This window comes from Mesocricetus auratus, unplaced genomic scaffold (genome assembly GCF_017639785.1).
Source record: "Mesocricetus auratus isolate SY011 unplaced genomic scaffold, BCM_Maur_2.0 Super-Scaffold_100172, whole genome shotgun sequence".
Taxonomy (NCBI): domain Eukaryota; kingdom Metazoa; phylum Chordata; class Mammalia; order Rodentia; family Cricetidae; genus Mesocricetus; species Mesocricetus auratus.
In genome coordinates, this window is record NW_024429253.1 from 439055 (window position 1) to 456723 (window position 17669).

General features: G+C 53.4%; 1 protein-coding gene across 3 annotated transcripts; it reads left to right on the forward strand.

Annotated features, from left to right (window-relative positions):
• Positions 1-1429: 1429 nt before the first annotated feature.
• Ciz1 (CDKN1A interacting zinc finger protein 1) lies at positions 1430-17048 on the forward strand. Of its 3 annotated transcripts, XM_040736878.1 has the most exons (18): positions 1438-1561; positions 2074-2157; positions 2257-2419; positions 2648-2763; positions 4599-4670; positions 5959-6188; positions 9033-9126; positions 9241-9355; positions 9975-10432; positions 10667-10788; positions 11449-11646; positions 12826-12950; positions 14193-14280; positions 14714-14827; positions 14963-15112; positions 15990-16059; positions 16213-16334; positions 16682-17048. In XM_040736878.1, the coding sequence occupies exons 3-18, from the start codon at positions 2262-2264 to the stop codon at positions 16907-16909; spliced, it is 2460 nt and encodes an 819-aa protein (XP_040592812.1). In that variant the 5' UTR covers positions 1438-1561; positions 2074-2157; positions 2257-2261; the 3' UTR covers positions 16910-17048. The 3 variants fall into 3 exon arrangements, with proteins under 3 accessions (XP_040592813.1, XP_040592812.1, XP_040592814.1); XM_040736879.1 differs by lacking the exon at positions 2074-2157 and having other exon boundaries at positions 1430-1561; XM_040736880.1 differs by lacking the exon at positions 1438-1561 and having other exon boundaries at positions 1972-2157; positions 9048-9126.
• Positions 17049-17669: the final 621 nt, after the last annotated feature.

Genomic DNA, 17669 nt, shown 5'->3' on the forward strand with positions numbered 1-17669 from the left:
AGTCCCGGCTGGCTCTGCATGAAGATTATAGGCTGGAGCCAGTATGCCCGACCTGGCCAGAATGCGTTTTCTTGTACTTTAAAATAATAATGTCATTTTGACCCAAGATCTTGCTGTGCAGCCCCGGTTAGCCTAACCCGGAACTAGCGAGCCTCCAGCTTCTGCCTCCCGTGTGCCGGGTTTACAAGCGTTTTCTGACTTAACTCCTGTCACCCGCTCCCTTCCCAAATACCCCTGTCCTGCAAGGACGTCCTGAAGCCCGCCCACCCATCCTCTCAGCTCGACGTCTTAAGCCCCACCATCCAAACGCGCATCCCCCCAGCCAATCCTCGCGCCAGGTTGGGCCACGTTAGCGCAATCAGCCCCGACTGCTGCTCAACAGGTAGGTCCAGGTGCCGTGAGAACGCCCAGTCCAGAGCCTAGCGATCGGCGCAGTCACCTGACTGCAGCAAGGGTTGATTTGGTGTCTGAGGTATCTAGCGCCACCGTGCGGCCAGTCCTCGAAGTCTGCGCGGCTGCAAGGTGCGGGGATGATCCTGGGAGGGGGAGATTGCCAGAGCTACTTGGGATGAGATATCTAAACCCTTCTAGGGGCAGGGTGAGAGCCATTAAAGGGAATTTTAACTGGGCCAGGACTGGGAGCAGAGGCAGGAGGATCTCTGTGAGTTCGAAGCCCGTCTGGCCTACAGAGTGAGTTCCAGGTCAGCCACTGCTGTGTAATGAAACAGAAAAGAAAACCAGGAACTGGAGAGTTTGCTCTGTGGTTAAGAACATTCGTCGCACCCGGGAGGTGGTGGCGCACGCCTTTAATCCCAGCACTCGGGAGACATCGCGGCCAGCCTGGACTACAGAGCGTAGAGGACCTGGGTTCAATTCCTACAACACGGTTCACAAACGTTCGTTAACTCTAGTTTCAGGATGCATCATATGTACATGTACATGTATATGTGTGTATATAATAAATCTTTGAAAAACAAGACTAAAAAAACTGAATTCTCTCTCTCTCTCTCTCTCTCTCTCTCTCTCTCACACACACACACACACACACACACACACACACACACACCGCTCCTTTCACGCCCGCATTCTAAATTAGCATTTTCGCTCCGGTCCCAGCCCCACACGGGCTCGGGATCGCCTGACAGTGGCGGCCTCGGCAAGTCAGTCGGGAACTGACCCTCCTAGAAGTCCTCCGCCATGCCCCTGCCGGAAAAACAGACGGCCCTGGGAGCTCAGAATCACCCCTTCCCGGTGCCGAGGCCTGAGGACCCGGAGTACGCGCTGCCCCGCGCCTCCTCGCAGCTGGCAGCCACCGCGGCTCTAGCCACTGATGAGCGGCGGCAGTGCCCGCGGCGAGACCTGCGCGCGAAGCCGGCTTTCCCACGGCGGCGGAGGCCGCGGTGAGGCCTCCGGTCCTGCAGAGGGCGCTGTGCGCAGGACTGGCCAGCCGCCGGGCCTTCCGAATGTCCAGGCCACAGCCGGGTCCCGAGGAGCCCGCGAGCCCGCGCCGCTAAGTCCGTGCGTGGCTTTCCCGTCTTCCGCCTTCGTGGATAGCTGAGAGGTTAGGGGAGCCTGCGCGGCGCTCGCCCTCGAAGCCTCAATGGAGGGTTGGGCCCCCGGGGAGGGAGGGAGGGAGGGAGGGAGGGTGGACTGCTTGGAGGCTTCAGGCTTTGTGGACAGGCGAGGCCACAGGATCCGATACCTGGTGTTGGATATATCTGCGGGGGAAGGGCGTGGAGGGCTGAGGGCCGGTGGAGGGACGCAGGGTTGTGTTGTAGCGGAAGGAAGATTTTCCTGTCCAGGTTTTCACGGATTTACGTGGAAGACTGGGCGTGGGTGCTGATGTCATTGACACAACATAGGGAGAGGGCAGCGGAATCCAAAACCGGGAGGTGTGGGTGGGGAGGTGCTGGCGCCAGGAAGTGATGAGTAGGGAGAGAGGCAGAAGTGGGGGGGACTGGGGGCTGGAACGTGTACTTGGGTTGGAAGGGTGGAGCCACCAGAGTTGAAGAGATGGGAGCGGAGATAGAGGTCTAAAAGCAAGAGTGTTCGTGTGTATTCTGTCCTTGACAGCTGACCAGAGCTGGAAGCACCCGGGTCCAAAGGTGGCATGCCCTTGGCAGGGCTGGAGTGTGTAGCCGTGCGGTGTAGCCTACAGTATGCATCCGTGGGCTAGGATGGGTGCTTTGGGAGGGCATCCGGGAGCTGGATTGACCCAGGGTGGTGAGCTGACCTTACTCACCTTCCTTCTCTCAGCAAGCATGTTCAACCAGCAACTCCAGCAGCAGCAACAGCTCCAGCAGCTGCAGCAGCAACAGCTCCAGCAGCAGCAGTTGCAGCAACAGCAGCAATTGCTGCAGCTCCAACAGCTGCTACAGCAGCCCTCACCACAGACCCCCTTGCCCATACCTGTCAGCCGGTGAGTTTCCCACTCAGGAGAATGGAGGCTGCGGTCTGACACCCAGATCCGTGTTTGACAGACCAGCTCCTCCCAGAGGCAGCCTTGTTTGAATACTAAATGTCATCAGTCCCCACCTTGGAGGGGACCCCCCACCTGCCATAGAGAGGGAGAGAACGGAGGCGAGGGGTCTTCAGGTGGATGGCTTTCCCAACAACTGGTCTGATAGCCCCTGCTCCCGTCACACAGGGGCCTCCCCCAGCAGGCATCCCCGCAACAGCTTCTGAATCTCCAGGCCACCCACTCGGCCTCCCTGCTCAATGGCTCCGTGCTGCAAAGAGCTTTGCTGCTGCAGCAGTTGCAAGGTATGGCAGTTCCCCGCAGTCCCCGGTTCCCTCCATATCCCACTCAGTCTTCCCCACGCACACGGTGACCCTGAGGGCATCCGTGTGGATGGGACACCAGGGCTCTGTGAGATGGAAGTCCGAGAGCTGCCCTGCTGAGGACAGGGTTACCCAGCTACAGCACTGACTCTTCTGGCTGTGCTCAGCACAGGCCGCTGGCGTGAAGATTACGTGGCGTTTGTCCCGAGTAACTCGGCATCCTGCCAGATCTGAGCCTGGGCCTCCATGAATCCCCGTCTTTGACCTCAGATGCGAAACCTGTACCCTTGCCTCGGTTTCCCTGTGTGGGGAGGAATCTCAGCCCTTACCTCAAAGTCGTTCCTGATTGCTGATAACCCTAAGGGGAAGTACACCCATAACCCTCCTCTACAAATAAAAACAATGGCGACCCGAGGCCCAGAAGAGGGATCCTGTGCCCGTGGTTAGATGGCCCTCACTTGGCAGCCCTACCAGAACGATGACGCTTGGCTAATTGGAGAGAGAAAAGTCCTGTAGAGGGTCACAATGTGCAGACATACATATGTCACCTTTTCTCTTTCCATTCTAAAAGCCATGCTTGTCATAGTGGGGATAATGTGTTAAAATAGGAGAGCAACAGCAACAACTAACCAAAGGGGGGCGGGGAGGGACTCAGTGCTGGGGAGTTCTTGTTGCTCTTCCAGAGGTCCAGGTGAGGGTCCAGTGCTCAAGTGGGGCAACTCACAGTGCCTGCAACTCCAGTGACAGGAGCCCTGTCACCGTCATCTGGTCCCGGAGGCCTCCTCCCATATATGACATAACTGTACCTACACACATACACACACACACACACACACACACACACACACACACACACACACACACACAAATTAAAATTTAAAATAAATACCGAAAAAGTCATTGAAAACAAACAAAAAGCCCAATGGTAGGAAAATGTTAACTCATTTCTGGGAGAGTCACCAGCCAGTATTTTGGTACTTTCAGTTTTTTTTTTTCTCTAGGAAGGAGCTTGGGGAGTTGGGTATAATTACTATGATTAATACAAGAAAGGGTCAGCTGGGCAGTGGTGGCACACGCCTTTAATCTCAGCACTCGGGTGGCAGAGGCAGGGGATCTGATTTCTGTGAGTTCGAGACCAGCCTGGTCTACAAGAGCTAGTTCCGGGACAGCCTCCAAAGCCACAGAGAAACCCTGTCTTGAAAAAACAAAAAACAAACAAACACACAAAAAAGAGAGCCACCCAGCTCCTATAAACAGCAGGGTCTAAGTCATGTTTTATTTATTTATTTATCTATTTATTTTGCAGTGCTAGAATTGTTTTTTGTTTGTTTGTTTGAGACAGGGTCTTACTCTGTAGCCTGGATGGCCTAGAACTTACTCTGTAGACCAGACTGGCCTCAGATTTACAGAGATCCACCTGCTGCTGCCTTCCTAGTTCTGGGATTAAAAGTGTAAACTGCTCTATTTGGCCTTGCTTTGAGACAGGGTCACACTCTGTAGCCCAGGCTATCCTGGAACTTAACTGTTAGTCAGGGTGGTCTTGAACTCACAGTAGTCTTCCTACCTTGTCCTCTAAGGGCTGGGATTGTAGGTGTGAGCTGCCACACCCAACCAGTATTCTGGTTCAATCAGGATATTTCACTAGAGGATATGCCCTTATGGAGACCTCAATTATATGTTGATTTTCCCCTCCTTCCTCTTTTTCTCTTTTCTATCCTAAATACCGTTGGGATGGACATAACATTTGAGACTCTCTTCTGAGTTGGGGATGGATGTTTGATGGCTTTTGATAAGTTTTGCCAAATTACTTTCCTAAGGACTGGACCAGTTTGCAATGCCACCAGCCACGTATGACAGTGCCGGCCTCACCATGCCCACGGCAGCATTGGGTACTCTATGCTTTTTTTATATATACCTATATAAATGTGTATGTACATATAATTTACTGAGTTGGTTTGCAAAGGCTAAAGCTGTGTCTTGAATGTCTTAATTCACATTTCCACGTGCTAGTGTAGCTAAAATACTTTTACACGTATCTATTAGACATTTGCGTTTCATTTTGTGACTAGTCCATGTCCTTCGTCCATTTCTGTTTGAAAGCGTTCCATCATCTTTGATCGTGCTGTTTATAGGAGCTGGGTGGCTCTCTGCGACCCTGTATATGTCTTTGTTGTACCCGGCTATCAGATACCTTAGTTCCTAACTCTTGAGTCCTTGTTTGACAGATGAGAGGAGGGGGAACCACTCTGCTCAAGGGCCCAGAGCTAGTGCTGTAGAGTCTGAGCTTGATCTCAGCCCTCAGCATAACTGACCATGCCTCTAAGCCTGTGCTGCCCCGTATTGCCCCTGAATCTCAGCATGGACGCCAGCTCCACTCGGGGCCTTCCCCTGGGCAAAAGGAGCTGAGTCAGAAGAGATGTAACAGGAAATAAGGTGGATGGTCCTGGGACAGAGGTCTCTATGGACACAGATATCACAGAAGGCCTTCTGAAGGGGAAATAGAAAAGACTTAAAGGGAGGTCTGAAGGATGCTGGGAATTGGTGGAGCACAACAGCTTCCACCGGGAGAGGGGGGCTGCACGTTCAGGGCCCAGAGGCGGGGTAACTGAAGGACTGCACCAGTACATGTGCCCAGAGCTCAGTGTGAGGCGTGGCAGGGCCAGACCTTGCTCTAGAAGGAGCAGGCTTCCTTACTGAACGGGAGCTGTAGGGGTTGCCAGGACCTGGTGATGTCTTGGATGTGGAGGATAGGGTTAGGAGGAGTGGCAGAGCCGGCGGTATCCCTCAGAAGTCCTGGGCAAGCTACTGCGCTACTTCTCCGTATCTGTTTTGTCACCTGTATAAGCAGCCACACCTGCCCGGCTACCTGGCAGGCTAGAGGGCTGAGGCAGTTACAGGGGTGTCTCAGGCAGTGCCTGTAAGGGACATGGTGCTGAACAACAGCTTGCTGTTGTCCTATGGTCCTGTGCCGGGTCCCTCGAAGGTCCTTAACCGTGTGTCTGAGGGCTAGCGGGGGCAGGTCACACTTGCAGTTGGAACAAAGCCACCCCCCAAGTCCTTTCTCCCTCACTAGTGCCCGCAGCAAACACCCGGCTTGGCTTTAATTATCTCTAATGTTCCCATGATGCTTTGAGGGGCCATGGTGTGACCTCTCTTCCCACATTTTCCTCCCCACAGGCAACCTCCGGGCTTACAACATGGCAGCCCCAAGTCTGGCAGCCCCCGGCCTCGCAGCACCCCAGATGGTCCCTCCAGCTCTACAAGAGTTCTTTCCCCAGGCCACCCGGCAGTCCCTGCTGGGCCCTCCCCCTGTTGGGGTCCCAATGAACCCTCCTCAGCTCTGCCGCTCAGGGAGGAACCCCCAGAAACAGGCAAGACCCCCCTCTTCCACCGTCCCCAGTCACAAGGTGAGTAGCGCTTTGGGTGGAGTCACAGGGGTGGGAGTTAGTGAAGGTGTGACCTCAGTGTCACCCTGGCTCTCTGTGCGCGGGCTCAGCTGGCCCTTGGGCAGGCCATGCTCCCCGCCTTTTGTGCCTCAGTGTCCTTGTCTGTAAAGTGAAGGTGGAGGTGTCTAGCACCTCCCAAACTTCAAATACTCAGTGCCCTTGACGGGGCTTCAGCCATACCAAATACCACTTAATTATGATTTATGTACTATTTCTCAAACAGTTTTCATTGGTGTTTATGTGTGTGTGTTTGTTTTTCAAAAGAAGGTTTCCTTGTGTAGCCTTGTCTGTCCTGGAACTCTCTCTGTAGACCAGGCTGGCCTCGAGCTCACAGAGCTCCGCCTGCCCCTGCCTCCCGAGTGCTGGGATTAAAGGTGTGCGCCACCACCGCTACCTGGCTAAGCAGTTTCTTTGTCACTTCATCATTATCATTTATCTTTACATGTGCCACGGTGGTCATGTGGGGGTCACAGAGTGACTTGTGTGTGCCCGTTTTCTCCTCCCGTCATACGGTCCTGGGGACAGAACTCAGGTCATTAATTTTGATGCCAAACGCTGCCACCCCTTGTTGATATTTCTCTTTACATCAGCAGTGTCTAGTAGAAATAAAATAATGAGTCATGTATATGAGTTAAAACTTTGATAACCACATTAAAAAGATTAAAAAAGGTCAGCGTGTGATGGCACCATACCCCAGCACTGGGAGGTTGGGGGTGGAAGGTTGCTGCACATTCCAGACCTTAAAATTTAAAAATAAACTAAAGGAGCAGATAAAGTTAATTTTACTGTCAGGCATAGTATTGTGCACCTGTAGTCCCAGCACTCTAGAGATGGAGCAGAAGGTTCAGAAGTCATTCTCAGATACATAGTGAGTTCTAGGCCAGCTGTCCAGAACAGGCAAACAAAAATGAGTAAAATAAAGAGAAATTTACTAACATTTTAGTTAATCTAATATGTTAAAAAGTTACCGGTTTGACCTGTATTAAAAATAAAGAGAGAGAGAGAGAGAGAGAAAGAGAGAGAGAGAGAGAGAGAGAGAGAGAGAGAGAGAGAGAGAGAGAGAGAGAGAGAGAGAGAGAGAGAGAGAGAGAGAGAGAGAGAGAGAGAGAGAAATGAGCTGGGTGGTGGTGGTGGTGGCGGTGGAGCACCCTTTAATCTCAGCACTCAGGAGAAAGAGGCAAACAGATCTCTGTGAGTTCAAGGCCAGCCTGATCTACGGACAGGACAACCATGGCTACACAAAGAAACCCGGTCTCAAAAAAAAAAACCATAAATAAGTAAATAAATAAATAAATAAGATCTCTTGATGATTGTTTGTTTGTTCTTTAAGAGACCAGATCTTACCCTCCAAACTTCAAATACCTCTGTTTCCCACCTTCATCTCAAATGCCTTGGCTTAAACGATCCTTTTGCCTCAGCCTCCCAAGTTCCTAAAACTACCGGTATATTTCACCATGTCCCATTTTGTCCTTAAAAAGAAACCCACAGAAACCACTAAATATTCAATATCTGTTGTGTCATTAAGCTTCCCACCTTAATTAAAACTCAGCATTTCAAGTATTTACCTGAGCCCAGCGGTCATTGCGTAGACGGCAGCTCTGAATGTTACTTTTAAGGTGTGAGGGTGTGGCCCATTGGTAGCGCACAGGCTTGGGGTATTGGAAGCTCTGAGTTCTGCAGAAAATAAGGAAGAATTGTATCACTGCCTACAAGTTTCAGAAGTAGCTGCATCTAAAGCCACCAGCAGCTGCCTGCGGTGTAGTGGCTCATCCTACCTCATGCAGGAGAGTCTGAGATTCACAGAGGAAACCGAAAAGCCAAAAATGGACACAACAGAAAACACAGACACATGCACGCTCACACGCTCGCTCGCACGCACACATGTGGGCGTGCCAGCACGCATGCTTACTGCCCTTGCGGCTCTTGGTGCAAGGTCCACTCCCAGGTGTATTCTAGGGCACGAACAACACGCCTTACTTAATTGCTTTGGTCCTCCCACACCTGTAGGAAGGTATTCCCTCCAGAGAAGGGCTCAGCCTCTACCTTGGGGTTAGGCCTGGTACACCAGTGTCTTGGTGTACCGGTGCTACTGTTTTACATACAGAAAAACTACAACTGGCAGACTGGGCAGTTGAGGTGGGCACAGAACCCAGGCTTCCTGACTCCCTGTTTCTTAAGGGCCTAGAGTCCTGATGTGGGTAGGTATGTGTTTTCGCCAGGGTCAGAGACCTTAGCAGGAGGAAGAGAAGCTATGAGTGGCACCCAGGGGCCTGGCTTTTCTGTGGATCTTGGTGTATGTTTAAGACATGCTAATACAGTACACAAAAACAATTAATTATGAAATAAGTGAGATCCTGTCTCAAATAAACAACAGTAACAAAACTGGAAAACTCCACTCAATGGGTCTGGCTCCATTTGAAGACTGGGGACAGGAAGAGGCGGGGCTTGACCAGAGAAAGGCCAGTGAGATAGGCTCTGTGTAGGAGGATGGCTGGTAGGGGGTCGGGAGGCGGGAAGGGAGGCAGAGATCCAGGGTATGAAAGTGGGGAGGAGTGGACACCTCCAGGCTCGGGATTAGGAGAATCCCAGGGCTAGAAGGCCCTGGAAGGGTTTAGGCCAAAGGCTCTCCCTGACTCCGGTGGATCCGAGAGGTTTTGTGTGTCCCCAGCCCAGATTCAGACAGCAGTCAGGCAGCTAGGTGGGCACCTCAGACAATGACTCTTGAGGTGTTCAGCCCCTTCTGTTGAGCGGGAGGGTGTTTGCAAATGAGGCAGGGGTTACAAAGTGGATTCTAAAAGGAAGCAGGACTCTTCTTCCCAGACAGTTCCTCTGGGAGACAGGGAGGACCCCACAGAGGGGTCTGAAGAAGCCTCGGAGCTGCAGATGGACACACCTGGAGGTGAGAGATGGGTGCTGCTGGCCTGCAAGGGACATCGGGACAGGGGAGATCTTGGTGGCAGGTGAGCCAGGGCCATCTCCTGGAGCTGTATTCCCCCACTTGCCTCCACTGCAGACCAAGAGTTACTAATCTGCCCAAACGGCGTGGTGAGTGAGAGCCCAGTGCCTGAGCCTGAGCCTGAGCCTGAGCCCTTGGAGGCGTTGGAACCACCAGCCAAGAGGACAAAGAGGTGAGTGATGCTGGCCACATGCTGGGGCTCAGGCCTGGGTCTCACGCCTGTAAAGTTAGGCCTTGGCCTCTGGCCGCAGGTGTGTGTGTGTGTGTGTGTGTGAGAGAGAGAGACAGAGACAGAGACAGACAGAGACAGAGACAGAGAGAGACAGAGAGAGACTCATCCCTGTGTCTACCTGGGTGTGAGGCCAGGCTGGGCAGCTAGGAGGGAGGGGATTTTGTAGAGTGCATGGGTGGTACCTGGTTTATAGGGTTAATCAAGACATGTTACAAGGTGGAAAGTCAAGGCCCCTGAGTTTATTTAGGTGAAAGAGGCCTGGATAGCTTTCAAGCATCCTTGATCCCTCATTGTAAGTAGAGCCGGGGTTAGGAACTGAGTCATAGGGCTCTCAAAAGATTTTTTTATTTTCTTGTTTTTTTTTTTTTTTGTTGTTGTTGTTTTGTTTTGTTTTGAGACTGCCTTGGCTGACCCAGAACTCCCTATGTAGACCAGGCTGCCCTCCAATTCTTAAGAAATATATATATATATATATCCCCGTCTCTGCCTCCGTAGGGCTAGGAGCAAAGACATGAAGCACCACTAGCTGTGGTTTTCATTGTCTCCGGGTCTTTCGTAGCTCAGAGGAGTCCACAGAGAAAGGGCCTACAGGGCAGCCACAAGCAAAGAGCCAGCCCCAGATGACAGCACTGAAGCAAACGCAGACCCCAGATCAACTGCCTGAGGCACCAGAAGCACAGGCCCTGCCACAGTTCCAGCCACAGGCTCTGCAGATCCAGGCTCAGGCTCAGCCAAGGCTGCAGAAGCAGGCCCAGACACAGACCTCCCCAGAGCACTTAGCGCCGCAGCAGAGTCAGGTACAGCCACGGGGGCAGCCACAGACACATCCACAGGTACCCACCCAAGCACAGCCACAGGAGCAGCCTTCAGGACAGATGCAGGAACAGACGTCAGAGAAGACCCAGGACCAGCCTCAGGCCTGGCTACAGGGGCCAGCTCCCCCACCAGAGCAAGCGTCAGTTCCAGCCTGTGGCACAGAACCACAGCCACCGTGTGCCGCTGCAGGAGCTGGGGGAGGTGAGCGAGTATGTGGGCTCCTGGCCAGATCCAGCCCTGCCCAACCCTTCTTTCTCCACCTGGCACTGTCTGGCCTTACTGGGGACAGGGTTGGGCCCAGAGTTCAGATCTGGGACCATCCCCATCTCGGACTTTGGGGTCATAGCTGTGGATAGAGAACCCAGCTCTCGTAGATCTAGATCTTGGACCCCATATAGTAGACACACTGGGAAAGGAACATGTCTGTCGTTTCAGGCCCAGAGGAGGCCTCGCCAGAACCAGTAGATGCCCAAAGCAGTGAAGACAAGAGCCAGGAGGTGCCGGCTGAAGGCCTGGATGCGGGAGAATGTGAAAGAAGAGCCAGAGAGATGCTCGGGGTGCGTAGAGGCCTGCATACAGCCACCGGAAGACCTAAGGGCCCGGTGCTGGCCTAAGGCTTCCCGCTTCCCCTGTGTGGAGAGGACAGCAGCCTTGTACCTGGCTGCACGGGTGAGCCACATGGTGGTTCCTCTGCTCTTGTGTCTTTTTTCTTAAGATCTGGACGTGCTTTTGGTGACAGGAGTCTGGCCACTCCACACTGGAGCCCCCAGTCCCTCATGTGGTGATGTCATTTTAGGGCAAAGAGTGTCTTAGCAAAAGCCTCCTTGTGGGCCTCGGGTCCCAGCTCTCCCTTACAACAAACTTTAAGCCAGCCTCCTTTCTTCCTTGGGTTTCAGTTTCCCACCCACCATGTGAGGGTGGCATGGGGTGGACTTTAGAATTAAGCAGAGCTGGGTTGGGAGTGGTGGTGCACATCTTAAAACAGCCCTAGGGAGGCAGAGGCAGGGTGATCTCTTCGAGTTTCAGGCCAGCCTTGGCCCACACAGTGACAGGCGCTTGCAAACCTACGCAAACACGCATGCACTCACGCACACATGCACTCACGCACACATTCAATCTAGGTTCAGATCTGTGTAGTTTGGGCAGTCAGTTTCTTGTCGGGGCCAGCACACCATCAGCACCCAGATGGTAGATTCTCACCTCTGAATCTACTGCAGATGTGGGGAGCTGGGGGCTCCCTGAAGGTCACCATCCTGCAGAGCAGCGACAGCCGGGCTTTCAACACCACACCCCTCACGTCTGGGCCTCGCCCTGGGGACCCCACCTCTGCCGCCCCTGCCCTTGGCAGCGCACCCTCCAGGCAGAGCCTTCAGTTCTTCTGTTATATCTGCAAGGCCAGCTGCAGCAGCCAGCAGGTACTTGGGGCGGGCGGGGGCGGGGGTGGGGGGCCTGCCGGTTTGCCTTCCCTACACTAGCCCGTGACTGTCCGTCCGTTTAGACATATTTCCTAGTCAGCTGGTAGAGCAGGGTTTTAGGGCCAAGGAAAACTTAGCTCAAATCTGACTGACCATCAGGGTCTCCAGAAGTAAATTCACCTCTGTGTCCTTCCCTCTTGTGTTCAGTGCATATAGCCAAGAGCTTACTGCATCTTAGGGTCCAGCACTTGACACTGAAGCTCTGGGTCCAGGTCCGGCCCAAGCAAGCGCAGCATGAATAATAGTAGTCTTAGCTGGGCTGATTCTAGTCACTTGGGAAGCCAAGGCAGGAGGATCATGAGTTTAAGGGCAACCTGGTCAACTTAGTGAGAGAGCCTGTCTCAAAATAAAAACTAAAAAAAAAAAAAAAAGAAAGTATAATCGGGATATAGTTCTGCCCTTGCTTAACATGTGAGGAGCAAAAGAAATAAATGAATAGTAGTCTTGGCTAGGACTGTCAGGACTCCCTGCAGCAGCTCCTACCCGCCTGGGAGGTTGAAACAGGACACGTGAACACATGAGTTTCAGATTGGCCTGGGCAATATAGCCAGAACTCAGTATCTATCTTTAAATTAAAAACAGACCAACTTAAAAAAATGTTTATTTTCATTTATGTGTATGAGTATTTTGCCCATATGTCTATCTGCACCACAAGGGTCCAGTGCCCACAGAAGCCAGAAAAGGACATCGGATCCCCTGCAACTGGAGTTACAGATGGTTGTTAACCACCATGTGGTTGTTAGGAACCAAACCCAGGCCCTTAGGAAGAGCAGCCAGTGGTCTTCCCCTCTGAGCCATCTCTCCAGCCCACTCCCCAGTCTTTTTTTAATGCTTTTACTTACTTCCAGTAGCCATTGTTACCTGGGACTGTGCTCCTTGTCTCTTATCATTGAAGCACTCCTGGAAAGGGTGTGCATCCCTGCCATGCCTCAGTTTACCATCCCTGCCCTGGCCTACACTGAGCTGTGTAAAATAATACCTGCTGTGGTGGCACACGCTCGTAGGACATGTGGGAGAAACGGAGTCAGGAGGATCAGAGATGCAGGGTGGCCATGGTGCTTGGAGTTGCCCTCCCTGTGCCTGTGGCTCGCGGCCACCTCTGGTTCCTTCATGCTTCAGGAGTTCCAGGACCACATGTCAGAAGCTCAGCACCAGCAGCGGCTTGGGGAAATGCAGCACTCGAGCCAGACCTGCCTGCTGTCCCTGCTGCCCATGCCTCGGGACATCCTGGAGAGAGAGGCAGAGTAAGTAAAGGCTGGCAGAGGCTCATGTTGTAGGGCATGAAGCCTCACAGCCCAGGCCCTCAGTATACTCTGTGAGGTCTGCCTGGGGATTAAGCCTTGCTCTGTATGCCATTAACTCTGTAAGCTTGGGCCCCAGTTTCCCCTGTCCATAAAGCAGCCTGATGAGGGGTGTAGTGACAGCCTCCTAAGGGTCCTTCCAGATAAGAATAGTGTGACACCTCTGTGTTCGAGGGGGATTATGGTACAGAGCCCTGCTCCTCTGGTCTGTGTGCTGGCCCCAACCACAAAAACACAATGGGAAGGATCAGGTCATCTTGTGCCCCGGGGTTAGACCTTGGTGAGTCCTCATTCCATTGTCACAGGGGATGTGGTTGGTCTGAAATGTCCACCCTGGCGTCTGGAACTAGCACTTGGAGTGACAAGGCTGGGTGGGAAGCTATAGGAGCTGTCTGGCCCCAGTGAGGTGTCACAAGCCTGCAGGGCTGGGAAGTGTTGTTGGAGAAAGTGAACCTTATAGACCTGGGACCTGGAAGATAAGGGCTGTATCTCCTGGATCAGCTGCCTCTGTGGTTGCCAGATGCCAGCGTGCCCAGCTTTTCAGGAGAATCAAGGAACCTGGATAACTTAGGAGTGTCAACAACAAAGCCAGCTGTGGTGACCCACACCTGTGATCCCAGCACTTGGGAGGCTGAGGCAGAAGGATCAAGAGGTTTTTGTTGGTGGTGGTGGTTTTTCAAGACAAGGTTTCTCTGTGTAGACCAGGCTGTCCAGGAACTCGCAGATCCGCCTGCCTCTGCTTCCTGAGTGCTGGGATGAAAGGGATGGGCCACCATGCCCAGCTAAGAGCAAGAGTTTAAAGCCAGCTGCGTAGTGAGATCTCAGAGTTGACTTGTTTTAGAATTACAGTAAATGCTGTTGAAGACAAATGAAAGCCTTTCTCAGACTGGACAGTGTCTGAGTCGATGGTTGGGGGTTCCACTGAGGATGAGGGGACAGCAGGGACTCGGTTGCTCGTCTTTTTGCCTGTTGGACAGAGAGCACATGTCTGTTAGCTCTCATTCAGAGGAGTCAGGAATCGCTGCTCTTTTCTTTGTCTTTTTGATGCTGCAACTAGAACCCTGGCCCCTCAAGAAGGCACTGTAGGGCTGGCCCACACCCTGGCTTCCAAACCGCATTACATCTGGGGAGCATTCTAGGAGAGTATAGCATTATGCCCTGCTTGTTTTTATCGTCATCATTCAGAGAGCCTCCTCCAAAACGCTGGTGCAACACCTGCCAGGTGTACTACATGGGAGACCTGATCCAGCACCGCAGGACACAGGAGCACAAGGTGTGAGAGCCCCTCACACGCTGCAAAGGCACCTATGTGCGCCACAGACGAGCCAGGTGGGGGAGGTGGTCCAGGGTGGGAGTGGGAGGTTTCCATGTGACTCATTCTTGCGGCTTCTGGTGAGTCAGTCATGTTCCTCTTTGGGCCTTACTTTGCCCGTCGTTCAGTGCAGGTATTAGCTAGCTCCCCCTGCTATTCAGCCACTAGCCTACTGGGGTCTTTGGTGGCTGTCCTCCCTCCTGTCCCATCTCTGTTGCCACCTACCATCCCACATACTGGAGAGAAGTGATTTTGCATGTCCCATTGCAAGGGTGGAGCTGAGTTGGGCCCGCAGGTTTGACAGGTGAGGTCTCTCATTGGGCCACTGATAGGTGGCTTGAACCTGGGGGGAGGGTGCTACAATGCGCCTCATGGCCTGCCTTCCTTTCCCCAGATCGCCAAACAATCCCTGAGGCCCTTCTGCACCATATGCAACCGTTATTTCAAGACTCCTCGAAAGTTTGTGGAGCATGTGAAGTCCCAGGGACACAAAGATAAGGCCAAGGAGGTAACTCCCCCCCGTGCCCGAGTATAGCATGAAGCTTTTCCCCCCAGATCATAGAGCAGGTGGAGGACCTAGAACCCTCAGGGGTGTGTGGTACCTCAGCTGCCCATAGCTGACCTAAGCCCGTGCCTTGGGCAGCTGAAGACACTTGAAAAGGAGATGGGCAGCCCGGAGGAGGACCACTTCATCACAGTGGATGCTGTTGGATGCTTTGAGAGTGATCAAGAAGAGGATGAGGATGACGAGGAAGAGGAAGAGATTGAGGCTGAGGAGGAATTCTGCAAGCAGGTATGTGGGGTGGGCTGCCGGAGGCTGCTGGGGACAGAGGGGCTTTCCTGCTCCTTGAGGGGTACAGACACGCTGGCATTTATAGGCACTAAATGCATGACACAGTTATGGGCTGTGTCACATGGCCATGGAGATAGGCACAGGGATGACCATTAAGTGACAGGTGAAATAGACAAGGGCTGAGTACTGACTGTGGGGAAGGGAGGGCAGAGGGAACAGTGCTTAGCCAGACCCAGAAGGCATTCTACAGCAGACTGTCTGCAGTCCTGCGAGGCTTTGTATAAGATCTTCATGCTTGCTATTTCTGGACGGAGCAAAAGAAATACAGGTGGACTGGGGGTGGAGAGGGGAAGGCAGAGGACTAGGAACTATAGCCGAGTGGTAGAGCCTGGCATGTGAAGAGCCCTAGATTCACTCTCCAGTAGCAGGAGGAGGGGCAATAGAGACTCCAGCACCATGGAGGCTGAGACAGGAAAATTGAGAGCTCCGTCGTGGGCTCCATACCAAGCCCCTGTCTCCAGGATGGTGATGGTGAAAAGTTGTGGGGCTCTCCCAGGGGACCTGGGCTCAGTCCCCACACCCATGTCAGGTCGCTCACCGACGCCTTTGCCTCCAGTTCCCAGAGATTTGACAGGCACTAGCCTCAGGTACCCAGACCCCACACACTCAAATGCATTACAAAAGCAGCCTAAGGAGGAAGGGGGTCTTTCGGCTTGGAGGAAGGAGCTAACTGAAGCCCACAACGTAGTCATCAGGGCCGCATGTGCCACAGCCCAGAGAAGGCCACCCTCAGCGAGCTGTAAGCAGAGGGCATGGTTGTTGCTCTGGAGACCATGGGCGCACCGCAGGCACATCTGAGCCTTGACTCCCTCTCCAGGTGAAGTCAAGAGATACATCTCTAGAGGAATGGAAAGGCCCAGAGACTTACAGCCCCAACACGGCATATGGTGAGACCCCAAGCTCCGCCCTCCAGTCCCAGACACAGCTCTCCAGTCAGGCAGCCCACCCCTGGGCTTTTCTCTTCTCCCACCTAGAGCAGGTGGGGACACCCAGCTGCTGCGGGGGACCTGAGTGTACAGCCCCTGCTGTCTGTCCCCCAGGTGTGGACTTCCTGGTGCCCGTGATGGGCTATGTCTGCCGCATCTGTCACAAGTTCTATGACAGTAACTCAGGATTGCGGCTCTCCCACTGCAAGTCACTGGCCCACTTTGAGAACCTGCAGGTGAGTGTCCATCTGACTGCCCTGCCCAGGGGCACAACCTGTGTTCAAGCTGGCACACTCCCACAGCAGGGAGGGACTCGGGCTTGGCTCTTTGTGTCATGTCCGTGTGTGTGTGTGTGTGTGTGTGTGTGTGTGTGTGTGTGTATGTGTGTGTGTGTGTATGTGTGTGTGTGTGTGTTCACGTGTGTGCTGGGGGTCTGGGTGGGGGTGACTCCAGAGCCTAAAGAGGCTAAGAGCTTCACATAGGGTCACACAACAGATGATTACTGTTTTGGTCCAAGTTGGGAAGTAGTTGCCAGCCGGGAGTGCCCATAGGCTACACCTAACTTGAAAACTTTTGTATCCAGAAATACAAAGCAGCCAAGAACCCCAGCCCTGCCACGAGGCCCGTGAGCCGCAGGTGTGCGATCAACGCCCGGAATGCTTTGACTGCGCTGTTCACCTCTAGCAGTGGCAGTGGCCGCCCACCCAGCCAGCCTGGTACCCAGGAGACAGCGAAAATACCCAGCAAGGTGAAGCCTGGATCCCTCAGCCCCCCTCCCCCCCTTCGGCGCTCAACTCGCCTCAGAACCTGATAGAGGGAGCTCTGGCCACCCAGCCTGACTAGGGCGGGATCTGCTAATGCCTTCTAGGTGTCTCCGTGGAAATGTTCACATGGCTGGTGTTTTTACTCAAAATTCAATAAAGTGTTGTCTGACTTTGCAGTCCCCACCAGCACTGTGTCGGGGTGGTATGGGGAAGGGCACCTTACTCTCTCTGGACACAGTGTGGTGGAGGACCAGGGAAGCCAAAATCAGGCTCCCTGAGATGCAGGGTCTCTGGGATAGGACTACAAGGCTCTGATCTTCTCTGAGCCTCAGTTTACCTCTTAGTGTATCAGGGCTAGGAAGGCAACTTGAGAGGAAGTCCTTATGGCTGGTAACCCTAGCAGATGGTCTTGTTCTTCCCCCCCAAGTTGCAGATAAGCAAACTGAGGCCTCAGCAGGGTCATGTGACTTGCCAAAAGTCAGACTGGCAAACAGCTAGGACTTAACCCTAGGTGTAAATTCTTGACCTTTGAGTTGGCCTCTGTCCAGCTACACCTCACAAAAGTCCGTTAGGATGGTGGGGGGTGGGGGGTGTCAGACATGGAGTTAGGATGGTGGTGGGGGTGTCAGACATGGAGTTGGGATGGTGGTGGGGGTGTCAGACATGGAGTTGGGATGGCGGTGGGGGGTGTCAGACATGGAGTTAGGATGGCGGGGGTGGGGGGTGGGGAGCCAGGGTCAGACATGGAGTTAGGATTGGGGGGGGGCGGTGCTCCTTGCTGCTGAGGTTTAGCTCTTGGTTTGCCAA

What these genes read in the sequence shown, in the direction of transcription:
- Ciz1 (XM_040736879.1), top strand. Translation starts at nt 2,262, where the DNA reads ATGTTCAACCAGCAACTCCAGCAGCAGCAACAGCTCCAGCAGCTGCAG. An exon ending in CCAGCTGCAGCAGCCAGCAG is followed by an intron (nt 11,647 to 12,825) that starts GTACTTGGGGCG and finishes TTCATGCTTCAG; the next exon opens with GAGTTCCAGGACCACATGTC. An exon ending in AGGAGGAATTCTGCAAGCAG is followed by an intron (nt 15,113 to 15,989) that starts GTATGTGGGGTG and finishes CTCCCTCTCCAG; the next exon opens with GTGAAGTCAAGAGATACATC.